The sequence below is a fragment of the Melanotaenia boesemani genome, chromosome 23 (assembly GCF_017639745.1).
Source record: "Melanotaenia boesemani isolate fMelBoe1 chromosome 23, fMelBoe1.pri, whole genome shotgun sequence".
Classification (NCBI taxonomy): Eukaryota; Metazoa; Chordata; class Actinopteri; order Atheriniformes; family Melanotaeniidae; genus Melanotaenia; species Melanotaenia boesemani.
In genome coordinates this window covers 22,747,870-22,772,423 of record NC_055704.1, presented here as the reverse complement: position 1 = coordinate 22,772,423, position 24,554 = coordinate 22,747,870, and the positions used below count along the sequence as shown (strand labels likewise).

At 37.7% G+C, this 24,554-nt stretch overlaps 1 protein-coding gene across 1 annotated transcript in view; it reads right to left on the bottom strand.

The window, feature by feature from the left end:
- pcloa (piccolo presynaptic cytomatrix protein a) overlaps window positions 1-24,554 on the bottom strand; it is a 63,994-nt gene continuing 39,440 nt past the window's right edge. Inside the window, exons 12-27 of the mRNA XM_041977778.1 lie at window positions 23,449-23,574; window positions 18,313-18,421; window positions 17,888-17,952; window positions 17,414-17,592; window positions 17,069-17,119; window positions 16,790-16,920; window positions 14,666-14,692; window positions 13,560-13,653; window positions 12,782-12,853; window positions 12,446-12,692; window positions 11,574-11,831; window positions 9,151-9,292; window positions 6,287-6,345; window positions 5,289-5,423; window positions 3,077-3,222; window positions 1-2,951 (exon numbers count right to left, since the gene is read on the bottom strand). Of these exons, the coding sequence (XP_041833712.1) occupies window positions 2,808-2,951; window positions 3,077-3,222; window positions 5,289-5,423; window positions 6,287-6,345; window positions 9,151-9,292; window positions 11,574-11,831; window positions 12,446-12,692; window positions 12,782-12,853; window positions 13,560-13,653; window positions 14,666-14,692; window positions 16,790-16,920; window positions 17,069-17,119; window positions 17,414-17,592; window positions 17,888-17,952; window positions 18,313-18,421; window positions 23,449-23,574 (1,985 nt within the window). The 3' untranslated portion in view covers window positions 1-2,807. The remainder of the gene's footprint in view (window positions 2,952-3,076; window positions 3,223-5,288; window positions 5,424-6,286; window positions 6,346-9,150; window positions 9,293-11,573; window positions 11,832-12,445; window positions 12,693-12,781; window positions 12,854-13,559; window positions 13,654-14,665; window positions 14,693-16,789; window positions 16,921-17,068; window positions 17,120-17,413; window positions 17,593-17,887; window positions 17,953-18,312; window positions 18,422-23,448; window positions 23,575-24,554) is intronic.

The window sequence follows — 24,554 nt, the reverse complement described above, 5'->3', positions numbered from 1 at the left end:
TTAATTTGTACTGATATTTAATATTTAGACATGGGGCAACAGCCATTTTTACAGCACATTTTGCATAATTTATCAATACCTCCTGTATACAATCACAAAACCATGACAGTAGATTTTTTTTCTGTTTACTTACAAGTGAAAACCAGACGGGTTTTACAAGCATAATCTTTGTACAGTCAGCATACATCATCAATAGTTATAGGTTTTCTTCATAATTTCTCCCTCTATGACATATTTGCTCTAAATCTTTCTCTACATCTTTCCTTTATTTATTTATTAATTTTTTCTGTAGTAATATCTGGACACAAAAATAGTATGAACCACCAACAAAACATGCAACATCCAGTGTGAGCACATTTAAACTCTCCTGCAACTACTTGAGTTGTTAAGATAAGACCTCTGTGTTAGATTCTGGTAAACCTTTTGTGTTTTGGTATAGAAGGTTGGGCAAATTTGGGTCCCTTCAGGCAGACAAAAACTCCTTTTTTTCAGTCAAACCACTGCACAGAGTTGCTCCTGTGATCTACACAACTTTATTTGTCTGCTCAAAGACCTATTGCTCCCCAACCTCAGTATAAAAAACTATGTATTTACAAATTTGGAAACAGAAAGGTGGCGTCTGTGTGTGTGATTATGTAAAATTCATAGTGTGTTATGGTATTTTTAGACATTGCTGAAAGTAGAGATATGCATTAGCGCAAATGACATGCACGGACTTACTGTATGAAGATGCTTCACGCACAAGCACGAGTTTAAAAACAAAATAAAACAAACACTCACACACAGACCTTAAAACTACTGTTGTTTCCATTAGAATCTCTATTAATTACATTACTTTGTTTTTTTATTTCTCTTATGCAGACTGGAAATAAAACTACTGAATAGGGGGAGTGCACAAAAAAGGAATGTTATTTTTCCTTACCTTGTCTTATAGCTGTATGGAATTTTTCATGTGTGTGTTCGTGCACAAGGGCAAAAAAGTTAGATCTCTGAGTTTTAGGCCCTCTAAACATTGTAAACAAACACTACATTGTGTATAAAAACAAAATTTCGCCACATTTTTTTTCTGTACACCTGATATGTACTGTAAACAAATATAATACATCACATGAAGTAGTCTCACAGGCAAAAAAAAAAAAGAAATAAAAGATTTGTACAGCAATACAAATATCACAAGTTAAAATCATAATAATAATAAATCATATTAAAGCAGTAACCCTTTTGTGGAGGACATGAAAAACACAGAAGTGCAAAAACAAACATCAATCTTAATGTTTCCTTTGTGGCAAGTCAAGATGCAGCTCCTACCTCTTTACAGTGGATGTTGCATAGAAGTCACTCAAATGTTAAGTATAGTTTTACTGCTAAGTTTGACTGAGCATGAAAATGAACCAGCAGTTCTCTGTCTTGACTCCCACGAAGCACACTACTTTACTCAACGGGCATACAAAAGTTCAAAGACAAAACATTGACAAATTAAAGAGTAAGACAATTTACACATGATTTAAAAAAAAAAGAAAAAGAAATGGGACTGAACATCAACACGTTGCTGTAACAGGAGTGATGTATCTTAGGATGGCAATAGTGCTTTTTATCATTATTAGTTCCTGGCACGTTTGTCTTGTTCGCAGCAGCATCTAGTGACGCTTCATTTTTTTCCTCTCTCCTTCCTCAAACTGAAAAAAACAGGTGTCAGTTTTACATTCTAAGCAGAAAAAGTGCAAAATACCACAAAAGCGTGCGTTCTTGAGTTCAACTGTCCTGACAAACCAAAGCGAGACTGATGTAAGACTCATGATGTGTCTGGATGTCTGAAAAAAAAAGAGACAAAAAATCTGACACGGTCGATATCTCACATTCTACGGGGGATGGAGAAATAGAGAAATAAAACATCTATCTCACAATCATCAACTCGATTGTCTGTGATATTAAGATATCTATATATCATACCCATGTCCAGCTATGACACTTCACTATATACAAAGTGAACCTCAGAGGTGTGTTTTTGTGCAGAATATGTGGCACTGCATGCCAGATAGACTCATGCGCACAATATACTGTAAAGTATCCAGTCTGATACTGTATATATCAACATTGATCCTCTATCAAACAATAGTCACAATATAATTCATGTGAAACGGTACAGAGGAGCATTCATTTTTGTCAATAAAATCAAAAATATTCTGGCTGATACTTCTTTTTCCTCTGGAACTGGAATACTAAGTAGGTGTCTTAGAAAATCTGCTTCCCTCCAAGGATAGATTTTTAAATTAAGTAGCTGAGAAGATAAATTATAGAACTCTACATTAATATTATAATACAAAAATAAAAAGAGTCTGTAATATTTCATTCTCCCAAAAATGTAAATTAATAAAATCTGCAGATTATAATAAAGAAATGATGAGTGCCCATTTTAAGAATCTTTACTGGATAAAACATCGGAATAAATAAATCCTATTCTACACGTGTGTCCGTTCCCTGTATCTGTTAGAGTTAAAGTTTCTCCTCTGTGTGAGTGACTGTGTGCAAAGTAACATGTGTTTGTGAATTAAAGTGTGGAATACCTGGTTGATTCTGAGCTTGACCTCTGAACGCTCCTCAGCCCTATTGTTCACTGCATGTCCTGTAAACATGTGTTCATTTTCTGTAAACACGTCTCCTCCAGCTGATCATACTCAAACTATTCCAGCCCTGAAACAAGGTTTAAAACAAAGGTTCTGCACCCAAATCACCCTTTACCCAAACAGCCACGTAACTGGATCAGTGTTACAGATGATGAGAATTTAAAATCTGATTTCTTAGACCTCCTATGAGTGGATCTGGGCAGTGCTGGCGAGCAGCTTGTGCCAGCTGACCACTCGCTTGCGTAGGTCGATTTTGTCAAGCCACACGTAGGCCTCCCCGATAAGAGTCTTCTTCATGAACTTGCCACCATTGGACACGAGGAACAGCTGCCATGGGGAGAACAAACCACAGTAAGTCATACAAATGAGAAAGAACCCACTAAATTGAATTAGTTTGACCTTCCATCTTTTTTTTTTTTTTGTCTTTGTTTAAGCAAATGGAGTGGTTTTACCTGTAGCGAATGTCCAGTCGGGTTCATACAGAAGCGGAAAGTTTCATTAAAGGATGGCTCACGGTCATGACGACACACTCGGGTCTTCTTCTTGATGATCCTTTTCTGGGTGGCGACATTCACCACATAGAGCTTCACATACAGATCTGTGGATACAAACACACATCCACTTAGAGCTGCGACGGTGAGTGTTTTATTGCTGAGTGTTATTTTGGCACTTTGTGTAGGGAAAGTCTGCCAGAAAATCTTTCATAGTATAGCCATTAGTCTCGAAATGAATCTTTCTGTTGCGCAAAATGTTAAGTTCTAGGCTATTTCTGCTTTTATGCTATTTATATTGTATGATGGTTAGGAAAACTCTGCCTTCAGTTTTATAACAGTTGATTAACTTAATTACAGGACTTCTGTTTAAACCATTAACAAATAAAATACTTCTGACAAATTTTATCTGCAGGTAAATGTGGCAGGTTGTGAAATAAAACTTTTTCATAGTGTCAAATAATCTCACAGTGTGGTGAGGAAGAAGAGCTCAAATGCAGGATGAGGCAGACGCAGGAAATCATGGTTTTATTTAAAAGAACAAACCAAAACCAGGACAGAGACGACGAGGAATGGCAACAAGGATCTGGCAAGGAGACGCAGTAGGAGTAATCACTTAACCATGAGCAGGTGTGTCAACCAGCAATGAAGGACCAATAGCAAAATGGAAAGAGGAAGAAAACCCAACATAAAATTGGACCTGAACTTAAAAATCCGGATCAACCTGAGGAAATGACACTACAAACACATATCCAACATGGACTAGACTAATAACTGATCTAAAATAGTAAGTGCAGCAAACAAATATAAAACCAAGATCCTAAACCTGGAAAGATTTGAAAATATTATCAGTTTACTTTTTCCATAAGTTTTTTTGAATAATTTGAATAACGAAATAACATTTTATAATTGATTTATGTCATTACAGCATCTATAAGAATTTATAAATAATACAAATGTTATGATGTTAATATTAGACGCATTCGGCTACAATGAATTTGCCCTCTGGATGCATCTGTATTATTTGTAATTACAACATTTTTGCTTATATGATGCAGATAAAGTAAATTCTGAAGTCAAACCCCAACTAAAGCCTCATCATAAAGTCTTTATATGCCTGTAAAACAGCATGAATGCCCCAAAGATTGTGTAATAGCCTGATCTACTTAGCAATTGCATCTCTAAACACAAACTGCATTGTAAATAATGGGTAAGATGCAGAAAAGAAACAACAAAGAACCTCTGAAACTCCATAAAAAGACAGTGATACCTGCAGAAATAGCCACCATAACAAAAACCTGACAGTGTGATGAGTCACTGAGGCAAATCCTGTGCTGCACAGCAACTTGATAACGGCAAAGGAAAGGAGATCTGTCTGCACGTTCCATCTGGAAGCGATGCAAATCAAATAACATGCCAGGCAGCTTGGGTATCAGGATGTACAGTAAATATTACAAGAGAAGGAGCTGTAGGCGGCAATCTGTGCACCACCATGGGAGCAGGAGGTCTAATTTGCAGTGCACACCAGGGACATGTCATGTCATGTGTTCATAATGTAACATGAGCTCACTTCTCAATTTTGATGCATGCAGTTATCTTTAACTGTAAAAAAAAATGACACATTGCAGTATCATAGTGGTTTTAGAGTTTATAATTTCAAGTTTGTGTCAACTTTACTTTAATTTGCTTTAAACATTTTCATGGGCGATCATAAGCTGCAGAGCCTGACACAAAATACAGTGAGGCATCACATACTTTAGGCACTATTTTCCTTTTGTGTTGACGAGTGAGCTATTCCTGTCTTAATCATGGTTTTAGCCATGCACATCTATAATATACAGGATACTAATGGAGAGATAAATGCTCTAGATAAGAATGTGGGCTGGGAAACATTAAGCACCCGTTGTTGTGTAAAACAGGAAAACACTGTGGTATGTCAGAAAACAGAATAACTGTTAATGTGGACTTCCCAACTGTAGGATGTAAAGAAAATGAAAAATAATGAAAAAAAAAATCTATGTAAAAATTCTCTTTAATTTCTGTATGACAGGGCTTCAAGATCAGGGAGTAATAATTAATAGGTTTAAAGGTAAGTGTGTGAGTTTTTGTGTGCATACAATCATGCATCCCACTGTGAATATATTCAGTCATGTTTATTAGTAGTTTTTATTACCAGGCAGGTGGTCTGGAGTCTTGAACTTGTAGGTGATGTTGCGGCACTGTAGAATTTCAAGGACCAGGTGCTCGCCCTCCGTCTTTATCTCCTTCTTCAGAGCAATCTTGATCTCCCCCATTACCTGAGTCTTACCTAATTGTACATAAAGATGAAGTCAAATTTTGCAAGTTTGTAGTGAAAAAATGTCCCCAGTCCAACCATGATAATGTTTCTATCAGGCCTAAAGTGTTTTGTAGGAGTTGCTGCCCTCTAGTGGACTCTAAGAGTACTGACATGATGAGTCATATCAAGCAGCAGTGAATGCGAGCAGGCACTTTTATTTGTTTAACATGGATGAAAAAAAGTTATGATGAGCCATGCAAGGCCTCTAGTTGCCTTAGCAACACAGTGAAAATGACAGTTGTGAAAGCTGGGTCAACAAGACCCTGGGGAATGACACTGTAGGTGCATGTTTGCTTGTATTACTCAGTTTGTGGGGACATTACTTCATAGAATTGCATGGAACATATCTTCACTACTCTGTGGATGAAAACAGTTTCTTATGTTTGTCCGATTTTACTTAGATGACTTGTTTGAGCTTTTCTCAAGATAAGCTACCCAAAGATTCATTGAAGCCAATATAATTACCCGTAAGGTGACGTTGGCATGATTGCATATGGGTGTTCGAGTACAGAAATGCACTTATATAAAAATACAGAGAGCAGATAATAAATGATGAAAAAAAAGGTGTGAATAAGTGTTAATACATGTGTGAATTAAGCTCCAGGGCCCCACATTGTTGTAAATCTGTACCATAACCTTTTCAGAGTATTTTTTATACCTTTTGTGTTAAGAATGACTACATGACTTATAACGTCACAGAGCAGATGGAGGAATGAGAAGTAACTTTCTAAAAGGAAAAACTGAAGAGTAACATCCTTTTGTATAAAACACATATAAACATATTATGGCTATAGAAAAAACACACAAGAACAATCCAATAGATGTTGTCCAACCTTCAGTGTCACTGTGGCCCATTGATGATTTCACATCTGTGCCATTTGGGATCTTTCCACTATAAGAAAGGGAGACAAAACATCATCAGGTTAAAAATGTTATAGAAAAATGATCGGTTCAGGTCTTTTGGCTGGATTAGTATCAGGATTTGAACTTGTTTAACTCTAACTTGGCTCGTAGCTGATAAACACAGCATGGTGGAATGCAGAGAGACAGATAGCGAGATAGTTAGATAGATGGAAAGAGAGAGAGAGAGAGAGAGCCTTTAAAATGGTGCAACATATTGTCCCCAGAGGCACTGAATGTAACATATAGCTGTTCAGAAAGAAAATCATAAAACCTTGGCTCACGAAGGTTGACATCTGTCTGTGACAGTTTCTGTTGGCTTGAAGCTACATTTACTGAATGCTCTGGCTAAAAAAAAAACATGAAAAGGAAGACAAAATCACTTCCTAAAACACAAGTCTTTCCTCATATAGAGGTTTCTGCAATGGCTCCTGTCTTATAGGAAAGTAATGGATCAGTAACAGCAGGTAAACTCCCCGCATACAGATGAAGTCAAACAAGCCCAAATCATAATACTACCACCACTGTGTTTTAAAGCTGGAAAAGCAGTGTGTAATAGCAGTTAAGCTACACACACGTGGACAAAATTGTTGGTACCATTCAGTTAATGAGAGAAAAAAGTAATAATGAATAAAAATTCTATGAAATTTAACCAATGAAAGTCAGACATTGCTTTTTAACCATGCTTCAAGAGAATTATTTAAAAAAAAATAAACTCATGAAACAGGCCTGGACAAAAATGATGACCCTTAACTTAATATTTTGTTGCACAACCTTTTGAGGCAATCACTGCAATCAAACGATTCCTGTAACTGTCAGTGAGACTTCTGTAGCTCTCAGCAGGTATTTTGGTCCACTCCTCATAAGCAAACTGCTCCAGTTGTCTCAGGTTTGAAGGGAGCCTTTTCCAGACGGCATGTTTCAGCTCCTTCCAAAGATGCTAAATAGGATTTAGGTCAGGGCTCATAGAAGCCACTTTAGAATAGTCCAGTGTTTTCCTCTTAGCCATTCTTGGGTGTTTTTAGCTGTGTGTTGTGGGTCATTGTCGTGTTGCAAGACCCATGACCTGCGACTGAGACCAAGCTTTCTGACACTGGCCAGCACATTTCTCTCTAGAATCCCTTGATAGTCTTGAGATTTCATTGTACCTGCACAGATTCAAGACACCCTGTACCAGATGCAGCAAAGCAGCCCCAGAACATAACAGAGTCTCCTCCATGTTCCACAGTAGGGACGGTGTTCTTTTCTTCATATGCTTCATTTTTCCGTCTGTAAACATAGAGCTGATGTGTCTTGGTAAAAAGTTCCATTTATGTCTCATCTGTCCATAGGACATTCTCCCAGAAGCTTTGTGGCTTGTCAACATGTAGTTTGGCTTTTTTATGATTTGTTTTCAACAATGGTTCCTCCTTGGTCGTCTCCCATTAAGTCCACTTTGGCTCAAACAATGACGGATGGTTCGATCTGACACTGATGTTCCTTGAGCTTGAAGTTCACCTTTAATCTCTTTAGAAGTTTTTCTGGGCTTTTTTGTTAATATTCGTATTATCCGTCTCTTTGATTTGCGGCCACGTCCAGGGAGATTGACTACAGTCCCATGGATCTTAAATTTCTGAATAATATGTGTAACTGTAGTCACAGGAACATCCAGCTGCTTGGAGATGGTCTTATAGCCTTTACCTTTAAAATGCTTGTCTATAATTTTCTTTCTAATCTCCTGAGAAAACTCTTTCCTTTGCCTCCTCTGGTCCATGTTGAGTGTGGTACACACCATGTCACCAAACAGCACAGTGACTACCTGTAGCCCTTTATATAGGCCCACTGACAGGCCTGTTTCATAAGTTTATTTTTTAAAATAATTCTGTTGAAGCATGGTTGAAAAGCAATGTCTGACTTTCATTGGTTAATTTTCATAGAATTTTTATTTATTCTTACTTTTGTCAGATTCAAATCATTTCTGTGAATATTGTGAGTTTTTCTTTCATTAACCAAAGGGTACCAACAATTTTGTCCACATCTGTAGGTTCCTGTGACCCTGTGACATGATGGACTACTAAACATCTTGCTTCTGGAATGATCTTTTGTGGAAGGTAGCAGTGATTTTGTATATCCATTTGTGTTGTGGATTAAGTATGATTTTGTAACCCCTTTCTTTCTCTGAGGTTCTTAAAATTGTTGTTTGAGCCGTGAAACACTTAATGTGTTGTGAAAATTAGGCTTCAATTGCTCCTTGTATGCCAGGTAAATGGTAAATGGTCTGTACTTCTATAGCGCTTTTACCCAAAGCACTTTACATATACGTCACATTCACATACACATTCACACACTGATGGCGGAAGCTGCTAAGCAAGATGCTCAACCACGACCCATCAGGAGCAATTAGGGGTTCGGTGTCTTGCTCAGGGACACCTCGACATGAGCTCTCCAGGCCGGGATCAAACTGGCAACCCCTGGGCTACAGGATGACCACTCTACCCACTGCTGCCCGTAGAAGCTGCTCTCACCTTACGGTCAATCCACAAACTAAAAAACACCAGAAGTTTCAGTACCATTTTCACTCACTTATACGAGCAGATGAGTATAATATTTTTGCGTTTGTATCTTAATCATCTCCACTTTTGCTTTTTGTAGGTTTTGTGTGAAAATCAGTTATTAACATTGGTCATATTCATGCATAAATATAGAAATTCCTGAGGTTTCACAAACCCAAGAAACATTGTACAGTCTGTAGAGCTTAAAGCTGCAAGAGCAATAGTTATCCATCACATATAGATATTCAAAGTGTAAAACTACTCACAATCGGGGCACCTGGAAGATGGCACTGTCCACCTCGTTTGTCTCTCCTTCTTCATCCAACAGGCTGTAGGCACTGCCACTCAGACCACTGTCCAATGAGGCTGCGGTTACCGGGGCTTCATCGGATCTGAAACTCGCCCGTGCTGTGCAGAGATACGACCACAGCCATCACCACAAAAAGAGAAGATGGAAAACCGCACCTCTGGGTTCAACATAAAAACTAGGGCCAAGAAGCATTAGTTAATGATTTCTGCAGATTTCCATCATAATAAACATCAAGACTTTAATTTATGTCATAGTCAGAAAGGAAGCTTATTTAATGAACACAAGACTGGACTTGTAATGAATAGCACACAAACACTGAGGAGGCATATGGACAAACAGTACTTTGAGTATCTCTAAACAAAGACAAAACAATTATACGTTTTAATATAAAATTATCACATTTATTTGTTGATGAAGACTACATGAGACGTACAAAGCTGTTATTCATATTGTTAGTCATCTAAATTATGTGTTTGAACATTTCTAGAAGCTTAGCTTGGTTTAAAAAGTAAAATTATAGTAATATGTTATATATCTGGAGTAGTTTAGAAAATGTTTATGTAGTGTTCTTTTCATAAATGGTTAAAAAAGAAAACTATTTACTTAAAAATATTTTAATTAAATGTTTTAGATTTTAAGATTAGGTTCTCAAACAGCTGATCAGGAAGTGCGATAGAGTATGAATGATGTAAAATGCATGGATGTGGTGCAGAACAGGATCCATGCCGGCACATCTCTTTCAAGTCACTCGACACATCATCACTGAATGACTGAAAGTTCACTAATAACAGTTCAATGACACTGTGGGGAGTCATACAGCAGAGCTAACTGCCGTGGAATCATGGCACAGTTTGAGGCATTGATTTCCTGGTATTAGTGAACTGTGTCGGTGGATGTGAAGAAAGTGTGCCTCACTGCATGAATCTGTTGTTGTGCGTGAGTGCAACTTTCTCTCTGCCTTTCTGTCTCTTTTATGAGCTTGTAAGACTCCCCACTTCCTTTCTGCAGGTGTGCGTTAGTAGTATCGCATCCTCTCTTTCTTTCACTCTCTCTTTCTCTCCTTGCTCCATCTGTGCTTCAGTCACACGACAGAGGGGGAGACTCTTGGGCAAACTCTCACCTCCGGTGCTCTGCGGCCTCTCCTCTGACACAGCTTTCCTGAGGGTCAGGTGTCTGCCGTCTGCTCTGCTCCCTTTGGCCGACACAATCGATGGCAGGGCAGGCAGCCAGTCAGACTGGGCTCTCTGAATGGTGAGCACGCCCACTACGCTGTGTCTCTGGTGCCTCAGCGGGAGGCGGCCACTTTGGCCTGGATGCGTTTTTTTTTTCACAGGGACAGGTCAGACGTTAGGGGAGGGGTGGGGGGGCGAGGAGTCAACGCCAGGAAACAAAGGTCATGGGATCGCAGTTCGAGATGGAAGCAGGGAGGGGCGAGATGGAGATTCAGAGAGTGGTTTATCTTCACCATGGTAACCAGCTTGACTGTCAGTCACATGCAGCCACAGTGTGCAGTGCACATTCGGCCCTCCCGCATATCAGTAACGGATGGGGTGTGCAGCATCTACTGAGGTGCATTGTGGGTCCGGTAGTTGTTTAAACAAAAAAATAAAAGGGGGTGTGGCAGACTGCATGCACAGCCATCTTAGTGGAGGAGCTTCAGAAAAGCTGGCTGTTGTTTTTGTAAAAATAAATAATAAATCATGACAATAAAAAGATTTAAAAAAAAAGTCAAAAGAGGTCAATGAGAAGAGGGGAATGGGACGGCAACTTTCTTCTGTTTTAAAATATTTTTCATTTTTTGTCTTTGCTCCATTAACTTGCTTTTTATAGTAAAAAAAAAAACCCAGAATCAGCTAGTTTAATGTTTTGAAAGACTATCAAAAAGCATGTTTTTCCTTTTTCATCTTTAATACAGTTGCACCTCTACTCATTCAGAGTATTGTTAGTGTATTTAAACTACAGTTCAAATCATCAAAAATTTAACTGAAGTTAAGAAATAATAGTCTTGGTTTAGAAAATATCATTAATAGCCTCTTTTATATTTTCAATGATTAAGAGTTCAGGTAGTTTAGAACAGCCTTGTGATGTGCAACCTGTTGCCCCGTTGGACTCTTTAAAAAGAAGTTAAACTTAGAAGGACAGTGTGCTTCTCTACAGGTGAGATGCTGGATCCAAATGCTTGTGAAGACATACAGAAGAGAAGTGATGAGAAGCTGACGCACTAGATAAACGTGGGGAGGGGGACCAGAGAGTGTAAAGGGTGAAGAAAACTAAAGATAAAAAAAGAAAAGTAAAAAAAAAAAAAAAAAAAATCAACAGAAGGTAGAGATGAGTGCGAGGAGGCCATGCTGCGTGGGCTTTATTTGCGTCTTGGTTTACTTGGTTGGAGGCGTTGTGGTGGCTGCTGCTGTGACTGCTGTTGGGCTTCGCCCGTTGCTATGGCAGCGCCTCCGCTGCTTCCATTGCTGCTGTCCTGATGGTGTTGCCGTGCAGCGCTTTTGCCAGAGCGTGAAGCGCCATGTGAGCGAGAGTGTTGGCTGTGTCCGTGGCTGTGGCTTTGGCTCTGGCCCTCGGACGGGGAAGGCTTCGATGTGCCAGGACTACTGTGAGATTTCTCGATAGTGGGCGCCTGCGTGTCTAAAACAACCAGATTCACCAAATTACCAAAAAAGCTATCTTTTGTAGTGAACTTAGAGGCTGTTACCTGTGCACCACCTGTGATAAAGGATTCACTGGCTAGTAAGTTACTGAATTTAGCCAGCTTGGTAACTGCCTTATTAAGTCATTAATGTTCTATCATTCTCATTAAATTTGATGTTACTTTGATGCAACTTTTATAAATTAAATGAAGCAATCAAAGCCTTCCACGGCCTTGTTGCCCTCTGTGTTAGCAGAAAGATAGAGGGAAGCTAAGGCTAGGCCTCTGAGCTGGATGACATTATGGCAACCAAGAAAACAGACCACGAGAAAGCAAAAAGCATGAAGCAGAGACTACAATGGGTGAAAAAGTGGGCAGAGAAAGGAGCTGGGAATACTAGTGATTGGATTACAAAGAGAAGAACCGGCAGACAGAGTTAGACACAGATGTAGGAAAGAAGAGCAAAAACAGAAAAGAAAGAAGTGGCAAGAGTAAAGAAAACAGAGGTTGGGAAGAAGGGGTAGAAATAGTAGAAAAGGAGCAGAGTACAGAGGGTTGTTTGGGAATGACAGGGATTGAGTCAGGCAGGTGAGGGGAATTCATTGTGTCCTACCCTTGGCTGGATCTGGAAAGATCCCATGGCTTCGGCTCTTGATGACAGATGATTTAGGGGAATCCTGATTATCATGTGAGGCAGCAGTAGTTTTAGGTGATGAGTGCTGTGAGGAAGGTTTAGAGGAACCATGTCGGCCCTGGCCTGAGTGCGAGCGTCTGTGGTGGTCCCCTTCACTCTGCTCCTTAAGGGGAAGCCATCGTGGGATGTTGTCCAACTGGGCGGTGTTGGACAGGTCAATAAGAACCTGGGAACAAACGAAACCGATTAGCAAACAAGGCTAAAGATGTGACTAATTCATATTTAAATGAAAACTCACAGATTACAGGGGTTTACCTCTCCTAAGAAATCATTGGAGGAGCACTTGTCATAGTCCCACACGCTCACCTCCAGAGTCTTCTTCCTCAGCTGAAAGACACACGGTTTAAAAATCGAATTATTATTATTAAAATCACCAATTTTAGCTGGAGTAATAGAAGAATTAAACTGAAAAGGAAAATGAAAAATGCACTCCTGTTCCAACATTAAGAAACTTAATCTGTTTACATCTGATATGAAATAAACTACCTACAAAAATAAACCAAACCAAACATTTCTGGGAAATAAATTATTTCTGTGTTTCAGGTTTTTTTTAAGAAAGGTATTTAGTGTGTATATTGATAATTAGTCTGTGTCAACTAAACAGAATGAAATGTTGACATTAGCATCTGCTAAGAACAACTAATATTAACTTCATGCTGTTAATGTAACCTTGCACAAAACGTAAACTTTAACCTACTATTGAGATTAGAGGTACTTTTAATTAGGCAAAAAATACAGAGATGTATCTGCTGCAAGTATCATTAGCTGTGTGTTCTGAATCCATCGTTCACACTGCACCAAGCTGTTCAATTGAGTGCAATTACATTTTATGATTGATTTGCTGCCATAAATGTATTTTGTTGTCCTGCAATACCAATGAATGTACAAAACATCATACTGTCCCAGTCCATTGAAAATTATTCATATAGTAGAAAAAAGAAGGACAGACTGCTTTGACCATACCCATGGTTAGCATGGCTAGCAGTGAACATGCTGCAAGTATTCCAAAACACTGCACCAACAAACACAGTACCTGCTCCAAGTGGATGTTCTTATAGATGACTGTCTGGTTCCACTCAGGGTTGAGGCTCTTGCCAGCATGTTTGGTTTTTCTCTTGTTTTCAGCACTGTGGGAAAACACATCACAAAAATGTACACTTGATCAACGTGCATGCTAACATGCAGGTTAGTGGACCACCACACCGTAATGAGCACAAGCTATTAGAGTAGGGCACAATGTGACAGTATAGAGGGAAGAGGATGAAAGTGACGCACACTGTTTGGATGGTGAGAATGTACGGACCTACGTGCATGGACAACAGGGTATGATGAAAAGATGTGCTGCAAAAAAGTCCATTTCATTGTCCATCAAATCATTTAGTCTCATCAAATGTAGATTTGCTAACAGAATGAAAGTATGCCAGTGGAACAAAGGCATGCCAGGGTGTATAACTATAATAAACAAAACTGCTAATTTAAAAAATCCTACGTGAGTCAGTAATCAACTCAATTTATTCTGAGAAACCATTTAACCAGAACAGAAATGATTTAATGTGATGGATGTTTTTTGCAGGGTGCAGGGGTTTGATTTCAGATTGAGGGTAAGTCTGCAGAGTTAGTTTGGAAAGGACAGAAAGTGTCTATTTGGAAAACAAGAGTACAAGACTGCAAAGAGATTTAGGAGGAGTGCATATTGAATGTGGAAGAGCATCAAGGGTGCAGCATGGGGGGTGGGGGAGGGGAAGGGACAACGTACGACAATACTGAGGAACTTTACCACAAAACAGGGACAAACCAAAGTGTTGGGTATAATGTTAGGGTTTAATATTACAATGGTTAAGAACAAAAGCAGACCATCCACCAAGAGACAACGTCACAAAGGACTATTTGTTTACACGTGTTAGGTTTAAAAGGAATTTTCTCCTCCAAAATGTGAGACACTCCTCAACTTGAAGGGAAAATCATGAACAAAGGGAAAAAATGTTGAGCTGTTAAAGGGTTAAGCAAGTTAGTGGGGCTGAACTAACTGACGATGACCAGTAAACTTCCAGTCAGTTAAAAAAACAACATGGCCGTCTTGAGACCAAACTGTCAACCTATTTTCAACCAAAACAGAACCAAAGTGGGCAAGTCACATACCTGGCGTTCTGGACAACCATGACCTGACTGAGGGGTCCAGCATGCATTAAATATAGAGAACAACATACAGAAAAAATAGTCAGAGGGAGGGTGGAGGGGGGGGGGTCAGAGAGCGTGTGTGGATTGTGAGTGCTTGTAGGAAAGGGAGTTTAAATGTAGATTTTGGTTTACTCTGTGATTTAAAAAGTGCCAGCGCAGGGAACTGTGGTGTGCAGCACTTTGTGATCAAAACTTTGCTGTTTTGTGTCATTGAGTGCATGTAGCTGTAAAGAAAAGATACTTTGGTCATGTGAAGCATCTGGCAACAATAATAGAGAACTGCCAAACTCTGGCTAGAGTGAACTTGATGTGGGACCTCACTTAAAAAAGCATAAGCCTACAAAACAAAGCCACAATCCTGGTTCCCCCTTTTGTTCCCTCGATGTCCTCCTTTCTTCTGTTTTGCAGGATCCACCCCCTCCAAAAATGAGCCTCTAATGCAAAATGAAGGGCTAGAGCCAAACGGGGAAATAGGTTTGGGTGAAAATCTAGCTAAATGTATTGGTACATAGCTACTTAGTGACAAAATTACATCACACTATCATTTAATGTTCTTTGTCTAGCAAAAATGACAGATTTCTGCAAAACCCCGTCAAAATAAGGACATAAATGTGAAATGATAATGATATTGCTGGTACTAGTTTGGACTACTGGACTGTTTTCAGTTTAGATGCGAGTTTGCACATAAGATACCTTTAGAAAAGTGATGTGATGACATAGATCCTTTTACATTATTTAATGAAGATTTTTTAATCGGACACTTATTTAATCGGATACTTATCACTTCAGCTCCACGACATTTCAAACCTTTGACAAAGAAAACAAGAAAGTATCTGACTTTATCGCCCTATTAGCTTAAATTTACCAACAAAATAACATTAGCTTAAACAGAAGGATCCTAACCAAAGTACTTAATTTGAAGTCGTAGTAAAGTGATTTGCAAACCTGGCATGTTTTGACTCAGCTCCTTTTAATCCCAGCAAGAGGTTTGCAAGCTACTTTTCTCAACGTTGTTCCCTAAAATCCTTGGTTTGCTCTTCTTTTTTATGGGTTTTAAAAGCCCAGAAGTAACCTTGATATAAGTAAAATATTTGTCAAACACATTCACCACACACTCTGGTCTACAATGAGCTAGGTTGACCACCTATCTACTAAACACAAATTACCAGTTAGATGTGACATCAGATTAATACCAGCAATGCACTTAAAAACGTTGTGAACCTTTGTACAGGCTTTGTACTTTCACTGTGTTTCAATAGTCATTTTTTACAAACAACAGCAGGACGTTCATGTGGTTGCCAGGAGATTTGTGATGCAACTGAAAGGTTTGTGCCTGCAGTCAGTGTGTGCACATCTGCATAACCACTCTCAACCATTTATTATTTTTATCTAGAATTATTGATGGAAAAAAAAACAAAACAAAACAAGGATCTTTCTCAAGGGGCTCCATCTCATACAGATGAGAAGGTGGGAGAGTCAATTGCATTACAGTGCAATCAGAGTGAGAAGGGAACCCTGGACTTGTGAGGGAGTGTAGATCGCATTTCAAGTAAATATAAGAGCTATTGATTTTGACTGCACTCACACCTACAGTACAACACCCACTGACAGAGGCAGCACAAGTACGCTATTAACCTTACATTATTTACATAATGTCTGTCACTAAGCGGTGATAAGGGGCTGATGAGTCCTGTAACAGGAAGTTTAAGTGACCCATTATATAGCAGAACATTCAGTGGGCTTTACGTGTCGCAGTGATATGGAGTTGAAAGGGCATGTGCTGTACATTGAAAGATGTTATGGAAAGCCAAAATCAATATTAAATCGATTTAAAAATGAATGGAAATTAAGTTTCGGCTTAACAAAGTGGCTGTCTGTGCAGCCTAGATGGAAAAATCTTAGCCAACATATACTGTTAGTCCTTCTCCTGCTCTGAACCTGGATCTAACACACCTCTTACACATTTCATCATCAAAATCTGTGCATCAATTTTTCCCTCATCTTGTAACCCACAGCCTTCACTAACTCTGCTCCTGCTCTGAACCCCCATGAGGTGTGCTCACAGTTTCCAGTCGTTTAACTCACCCTCTCCCTGGTAGGAGATACACTTTTACAAATGGATCAGAGTAGCCGTTGTTGTCCCGTGGGGCAAGGTTTCTGGCCTGCAGGACGTGAACGATCAAGTTCCCGAGCTGCTTGTCATAGTGGATTTGAAGCTGTAAAATGAAACAAAGTTGTATTACAAAGCTTCATATCTATCAGAGGAAGGATGCAACATAAGAGAGTTCAAAGTATTTCATTTAGTGTCTCTGAAATGCTAAAATAAAAAACAGTCTGCAGTTTTCAGTATTTCCTTTCACAGACCTGTATCTCTCCAGAGATGGGGTGAGACTGGATCTTCGTTCCCTCTGAAGTCTAAAAGAGATGGAAGCAACATGTTTGACTGCATAAAAATCTGTAGGTGGTTGTTTACTGGTGGGTGTACTTACTGAACACAACTCACTGTTCTTTGCTGCATTTAATGCATCGCTTAAGGCAAAACATTGAGTTTAACTCTGATCCAAACATAACCTTCAAAACTACTTGTTTATCACATAAATATTATTATCTTATGGTACTTGTACTTTAAAAGTTATCTGTGACTAAAATAGAAACTGGCTTTGTGAAATCCTCATAAAGAAGTTCTACAAACCTCTTAAATGGACTCACCTTGCTGCTGTGGCGTTTCTTACTGATGGAGGGGGATCCTGGCTGACCTGGGCTGGAGGTTGCTGAGGCTGGGGCGGGCAGACTGGAGGTGGACGTGGGAGCCTGCTGCTGGGACACTTTCTGCAGTTCAGCTGCCAGCTGTTTGGGATCAACACCTGGAGACCTGGGAGGTCTGTCCCCTAAAAAGTTCACACATATAGTCTGCTATATGCAAACCCATGTAGGCAGATGATTGCAACTAAAGATGTTTTTTTTTTTCTTTTGCTCATCAAATGAAGCTTTATTAAGCAAGTAGGTATGATCACTTCCAAATCTTTAAGAACTGAATCCAACAAAGGATAAAAATAAATAAATAGATAAAAGAAATAGAAATTAATGTAAAGTAAAAGTGGAAATAATACAATGTGCAAATATAAACTGAAATAAAAGAATAAATAAATGGAGGATTTTAAAATATGATGAAGGAAAACTTACCTTTGCTGTGCTCCTGGAAATCCAGGTGCTGAGAACCCTCAGACTCAGCCAGCATGTTAAGATCACTGAGAGATTGAAAATAAATATTTTATTTAATTCTGAAAGATACAATTAGTAACAGTAAAGGATGAAAACATTTAAAAAGTCAAAATAAACATAATGAACATAAATGAAATAAGACTCATAATGATTGTTTAAATGAGGTACAAGCTAAGCTAACTGATTAACCATCAAATGTCTGAACTGGGAAAAGAGTTATTAAATTTAAAAGATAATGATGGATGAGATGAAGAGGGAGGAATAACGATCTGACTAAGAGGTCTAAAAGAAGATGAAGAAGAAATTATAACAACAGAATGACACTCAGCAAATCAAATTACTAAAGTGAGCAGAATAGAAAGATCATAGAAAAAGATCAAACTCACAGTCTGAGACAAACTTCTGCCTCATTACACAGCTGTCCGACAAGCCCTTGGACCTCCTCGTAGGTTTTCCCCGTCAGAAGAACCCCATTCCACTCCAAGACTTGCATTCCTATAAATGATTTGCACACATTCACATCAGGAGAATAACCAGAAACATGCTGAAAAGCACAAACATGTCACTTCAAGCCAAAATAAAACAAACAAAAAAAAAAGAAGAAATGAAAGGCTCTTAAGGGATCAGTCAGTATGTGCAGGCCTAAACGAGTGAAAATTTAGGATTTAAAAATATATACCCCGTTAAAGCATTTCATTTACAATATGCTGAATCAAGGTCTGGAAAGTTTGCAAAATCCATCAGATTCAGTTTTCTTCAACATTTCTGATGACAAACGTCTAATTTCTTATGGCAACATGAGCACAACAAACCCACTGCATGTAATAAAAAACACACCCTGGCACTGGCAGGACTTACACAGCTTGAAGCAACCCATCAAGAGGGTCTTCTGTTTGCGACGATAGTCTCGAGCTGCATGTGTGCGAATGACAGAGGAAGCTGCATTGTAGTTTCAAACTGGTTTCACACGTCAAACTGTGCAGCTTTATAAAGTATTTGAGCAAAGGATTGATTCACACACACACACACACACACACACACTGTCCCTCTGTGACACTAAGCCCATATGCCAACAACATCTCTCCACATTCACAACAAGCATGCAGAGAGCCGCCATGTTCCCACTGGCAGAACCAACACTGCAGCCATTCTGCTCAGTGTTGATGACAGGGATGTGAGTGTCATTATGGCTGAGCTGTCTTTGCAGCAAACAACAAGACTGATGCATTCTGACTCCTGGAATAAGACAGTCACACACACCATGACTATGTACTGTACCTTAATCTTCATTTAAAAAAGATATTATTATTATCTGATCAAACTGTTCCAGTAAAAAACTGGAAATGTGGGTTTTTTTCCCTGGTTAGCTCCAATGTTTCCACAGAACAAAAGCGATTAAGGAACACGTCACTTTGGTAGAAAGGGCACATATGAATATTTCTGCATGATTCTAAGAGAATTTACCTATAGGCATCATGTCCTGGGTGACTCTGTGGCATAACAGAGGATAACTTAGAACTGGAGGGCTTCCCCTGACAATTACTTTTCTTTTAGAACCTTTTTCTATATGCATTTACACTAAGGAACACTGAAGCGATGTACAATACGAATGGGTCTGCACTTGGCAGCTAAGTTAGAATCATGTTATATTTCATTTGTTGCACACTTCATAGTAAACCATCAGTCAGTTTCTACACTTTATGTTAGTCCTAAGACCAATGTTAAGAGTTGTTTACACAGACATTTTTTTATAGCGCTATACTCTGGGATTTCAGGTACTGTCGCCATGTGCCAGACCAATAAAAACAGTTATGCCATTGCTATTTTCTCTTTGAATTATGACTAGACATCAATTGTTTCTGTAATGCACAAAAATAGGAAAGAGATACAGCTTTCAGTAGTTTTAGGTTGCTCCAAAAAAAACAAAAAACAAAAACAAAAATGTATAAACATGATATATTACTGAACCTGAGAATCTGAGATCTTGAAGAAATGTTCTATCTTTTAGTTTCATTATCAGTCTTTTTTTTAAATGAGATCTCACTGGAGCCATTTTGGAGTATTTTTTCTAAAGAACTGGCGAGAAAAATAGGAAGAAAAATGGTACAGACACCAATAAAAAACCAAAACTAAAATCCCCAAACAGACATTCACAGGTCACCTGCAGATGGAGAACACCTGTGTTGTCAAGCCAGAGTTTAACCAGCTATCCAATGAGACATCAAGTATCATAAAGAGACTAAAAATCCCACAAATCCCAAATAAAGTTTGATAAACATTTTAATCTGTTTCCATTAATTCATGGAGATATTTAATTATTTATTTTTTTCTTTTATTTGTGCATTCCTATTTTTATTTTAAAAAATTATTTATTTTCTATTATCTTTTTGGTCATACTTTCTTCCTTTCTTTCTTTCTTTCTTTCTTTCTTTCTTTCTTTCTTTCTTTCTTTCTTTCTTTCTTTCTTTTTTGAAGTGACTAATCTTGATGTAGAAATGGATTAGGTTAGATAAAAGTTTAAAAAAAAGTGTGTAAATAAATAAATAAATTAATAAATAAATAATTGTAGAAATGCATAAATGAATTTGAAATGAATAAATAATCATTGACCTCGTGAATAAATATAGAAATGGATAACTGTATGCATACCAAATAAATGCAATAATATTATTTATTTTTTCTGTTAATATATCTCTGAATATATTTCCTTATTTCTAATAATGCATCTTTTGTTTTTGCACAATTGTAGATATATTTGCTATGAAAAGAAAATAAATTACTAACACTTTTTTTGGTTTCACATAACCAAATAAAAGCCATGTCTCACTGTTGGGAGGTGATAAAACAAAATGCAAATGAGAGCCTATTTTTGTCATCCATCTTGCTACAGTTCATTCTGTCAGTCTGTCATCTATTTGCACCTGAAAAACATTTCCAGGAATAGTTTGTCTGTTTCCCTGCTTCCAACCGACTAGTTATAACAAATCTTGAGAAAAAATGGTGTCATCACATAGTACATACAGTATACCACTAGCTAGCTAGCAGTAATGACTGTGGTGACTTTAAGGTATTTCCTCTTCATTTCATCATTAACACACTGTATTAATAAACTATGGGGAAAAAAATAAATAGATAAATAAAATAAAAAGTTACACCCCTCAGATTTTGTTGAACAGCCTCAGTTTTGAGCATCGCATGCACTGGCAACGGCTTTGTTTGAAATTTTACAAGGCATCAGAATCTAAAAATGATAATTCCTTTATCAACACTGGCAGGTGCAGGTGCTTTATGAAGAAATGTTATAACAGTGCAAGCTCTAATTCCTTTCTACACATCACCTTATTTACTTCCAGGAGTGCCATGCATCTGACACTCGACCTACATGCAGCATGAGTGCTGTTCACTTACTGAACAGCTCATGTTTAAATGTACAGTAACTACTCTGTGTTATAGTAACATCAGCAGCACATTTAGCATGTTCTTCATTAACCAAGAGACCCTAAATGAAAACGGTGTAATCATATTTCTTTTATGTTAGATGCTGAGTGATAAACGGTTCCTGAAGCTGACATTAGCTCTCAGATGATTGCTCCTCTAAAGCTTTTCACACGTGCTGCGCAGGCAGAAAAATTAATGAGTGAGAAAAGCGTGAAGGAGTGTCACCATGTGTCACATAATTAGCTGTGAAAGGCTTCTGTCCTTTATCAGCCAAAATATGACCTGCATTTCGGGTTAGGTCAGGTTCTCTAGCCTGTTATTTAAAAACAAAGAAGTTCAAAAAAGTTGTTTTGTTTTGAATTGTTAGCTGTGCATATTCTGTTGTAGTTAGTTTACATTTTTATTTACATTATATATGCACATTGGCAGAGCTAGACTTTTATACATAGAGTGGCCAGAGAGTGGTCAAGACTTAGGGGGGTCATATACTAAAAAAAATAAATAATTGTGTTCTTTTCTCTACAAATACATTCACATATACTCCTGGGACAACTGTGATCACATTAACACAAACAAAACAAACAAAATGATGAGAAACTAGTCAAATAATCCCAATTCTTAACTTAATTTGAGTAGATTTAGTGCTTCCTTTATTTTGTTTACTCGCTGCAGACCACTAATAAAACCCTTCTGAACCGACATCTGTTCTATGATTACAGTTTGTATCCCGATGTGGCCCCTAAAAAATCAGCATAATTCCTAAAATCAACAAAGCAGACTAATCACATTTCTTTGTAGTTAGAAAATTGATCTTGTGCTATGTACTTGTAATAGTATGCTTAGTGAGACAGTGCATCTCCCCAATAAACATCACACCTTTTTATTTTCTTCACTACTGTTGGTGCAATAATTGCTTTTTCCAGCCATATCTACAAAACATTTTAGACCACCTGTAAGTACAGTACATTTTTTATCTGCTATTCTTTATTGTTTACTCTTATTAAATCTTTTATATTTATTTATATTGTGCAAATTATTACTACTTTTGCAAACCTCAATACTGGCATGTTAATGTTACCAGGGTGTGAAATTACAACTTATCTCAAAGGATCAATTAAATATCAATATATACATCTTAGTGAACACTAATCCAATGCACACTAATGACTGAGAAAGACTCGATTACAAGAATGACCCCCTGAGGGAGGATATCCATACATGTTGACTTGCAACTGAATGAGAGCTCAACTGAATAAAAAAAAAAGAATTTATCATGTCAAAAATTTATTCAATTCAGTTTATTCATCCATTAGATTAGTTATTCTGAGCAAGCAAGTAATTTGTGACCTAATGCAAAGTTTACCAATTAAAATGCATTGACTAACTGTGATATATGTGCCCCCACATATTTATTTTAGTATCACAATTGTGAGATTATAATTTGTGTATTTTATCTCTTAATTATCAAGGTTGTTTTTCTGTGATAAGGGTTTAACTTAAAATCTCATTATTTCAAAAATATGTCTTTTGTTTTGATGAGGTAAGTTCACTGGTATTGTTTGGTTCATTTAATCTTATCTGACTTTCTCTATTTTAAAAATAGTTTTCTTAACTGTTGTAAACAACAAGGCTCAATCCTATTTCTTACCCTTGGTCTATTTTCTTTTGGGGATCAAAGTGTCAAGGTCAAATAGTTCTTTAAATGGCTCACAAACTCTGGTGGAACAGAGAGCTGGATAAAACCTAATGCTTTATATATTAAATAAAAGAGACACCTTAACTTTGCAAAACAGAGGGAGGGCCAAGTCATACTGGAATGGGAGGAACTGGGATTTGGCATAAAGCCAAACATAATTGTGTAGCCTAATTTGCTGCAGTAATATTGCAAAATCTTATCTTACTGTAGGTCAAAATATGACATAATAAAACGTAAAGGGCATATTTACTGTAAATGCTTAAGACAACCTGCCATCCCTACTTGCTGGCTAACATTTGCAGCTTAAATCCATCATTTTAAACTGTTATTTACTCATTTATTTATTAGATTGTATTATGTGTGGGTTAAATTTGGTTGAATATCTTACCTTCAAGAATCTTCCCTGTTTGTTCTGCAGCTCCACCAGGTAGCACTTTCGCAACATAAGCTCCAATATCTCCATTACTACCAGGGACCTCTTTTCCTCCAACCACACGGATACCCAGTCCATTTCCTGTTCCACCCCAAAACAAAGACAGATGAGTTGCCATTTTAAATTAATTTGTAACACCCTTAAATTCACTAACATTAGAGCTGAATTTGTGCTGTCTTTGCATAAGCACACAAACAAAACTTTTAACTTAAGTATTGAAAGAGAGAAAGAGAGAGTGCAGACACATATGCCACCCTATGAAGCTAAAATGTGCAAACTATGAAAACTTGCATTAAGTTAGTAACATTTTGGCATCAAACTCACTCAAAGCTAAGCTATTTCATTAAAAAGCTGTGGTAGCCACAGCTAGCATTAGCTAAAGCTAACACTAAATGTAATGATTTTTCTTTAGATGTAACTTAAAAAATACTCACAATGCTTAAAACTAATATCTTAGTAATTATTCCCCATAACTAAAATAAACCCACTAACAACAAAAAAGACCAAAACTTAATTTTTTGATTCATGTTCAGATCCAAATTTGTGTTGTGTATTCTTGCGAATACATGACACAAACTCTGTTCCCCCTATGTTTGAAATAGCATTAAGAAGACATTTTAGTGAAATATTCACAGACTGTTTCACCATAGTCAATAAAGCTAACTATTTCAAGTTAAGGGTAGGCATATAGGCAACTGCCTAGTTTATGAAGTAGCTTGCAATTTTAGCTTTCAGTCACTGTATTTGTGTGTTTGGTATACGGTTTCACACATTTGGTGAAGGTCAGATATAAAAAACAACATGTTTATAGTTAGATATTAAAAATTACATGGTGAGGATGAGGTACTAAAAACTAAGTGGTTAAAACATAATAAAGGAAAACATCATGTTTAGCATTAACAGAGACTGTAATGATGTATTACATCAACCATTTGCTGTTGTGTCCTGTCTTGCGTTCACATTTATAAGGAAACTAGCTGCTAAGCGAGCTAAGTTCTGAATATAATTACAATGAGAGCAAACATTACATTTATATGCTTTTGAATTAAAATGAAAATTAA